General features: G+C 66.0%; 1 protein-coding gene across 1 annotated transcript; it reads right to left on the bottom strand.

Moving 5' to 3' along the window:
* Window positions 1-12: 12 nt before the first annotated feature.
* LOC104467915 (unconventional myosin-XVIIIa-like) lies at window positions 13-761 on the bottom strand (the record flags this gene model as incomplete). The annotated part of the gene is made up of 4 exons (XM_010081888.1): window positions 696-761; window positions 488-601; window positions 204-318; window positions 13-96 (listed from the first exon to the last, which is right to left on the bottom strand). Coding segments are annotated over exons 1-4 (376 nt in total), but the record flags the coding sequence as incomplete, so codon positions are not given.
* Window positions 762-808: the final 47 nt, after the last annotated feature.

Here is an 808-nt window from a genome sequence, read left to right as displayed (position 1 = left end):
CATGCTCCCCACCTTCTCCTGCAGCTCCTGCTTCTCCTTGCTGACCTCCTCCAGCTGCGCCTGCAGGTCGTTCATCTGCGCCAGGTCTCGGGATGCCTGCGGGATACGTTGGGACTGTCAGTTCCCCAAGGAACCCCAGGAACCCCGAGATGGGCATTACGGGGGGGGACAGGGGTGCCATGGCTGCCGTTCCCCCCCCTCACCTGGGCGACAGCCGCCTTGTGCTTCTTCATCAGCTCGTTCATGTCCTCCTGGTCCTCCTCCAGCCGGCTCTGCACCTCGTTCTTCTCCCGCTGCAGCCGGCAGCTGCTCCTCCAGCTGCGGGGAGCCGCCTGCGTCCCATGTTGCGCCCCAGGAGCGGGGCACCCACCCCCCAAAAACCACCCCAAACGGCATGGGGTCATCCCGCCAGGATGGTGGGGGTCTCCCCTCGGGTGCAGGTGGGACACAGCCCCAACATGGGGTATCGCACCCCGAAACCGCTTACCGCTGCCTTCGCCTTGGTGAGGTCGTCGATCTGCAGGTGGAGGTCCTCGATCTCCACCTCCATGGACTTGCGAGCCTTGACGGCGGCTGCGCAGGTGAACTCTGACTCCTCCAGCTGCGGGGACGTGGCTCAGCACCCGGCCGGGGGACGGGGACACCCCGTGTCCCTCAGGGGCTGCAGTTTTGGGGTGGGGGGTCTGGATGCACACCTGGTTCTTGAGCTGGGCGATCTCCCTCTTGCTGGGCGCGTTGTTCTTCAGGTGGTCCAGCATGATCTGCGCGTCGGCCAGCAGCGCCTTCGTCCTCTTCAGGTCCCGCCCTA

Source organism: Pterocles gutturalis, unplaced genomic scaffold (genome assembly GCF_000699245.1).
Source record: "Pterocles gutturalis isolate BGI_N339 unplaced genomic scaffold, ASM69924v1 scaffold23256, whole genome shotgun sequence".
Classification (NCBI taxonomy): Eukaryota; Metazoa; Chordata; class Aves; order Pterocliformes; family Pteroclidae; genus Pterocles; species Pterocles gutturalis.
The sequence above is the reverse complement of the archived record's forward strand: the minus strand, read 5'-3'. Positions and strand labels throughout refer to the sequence as shown.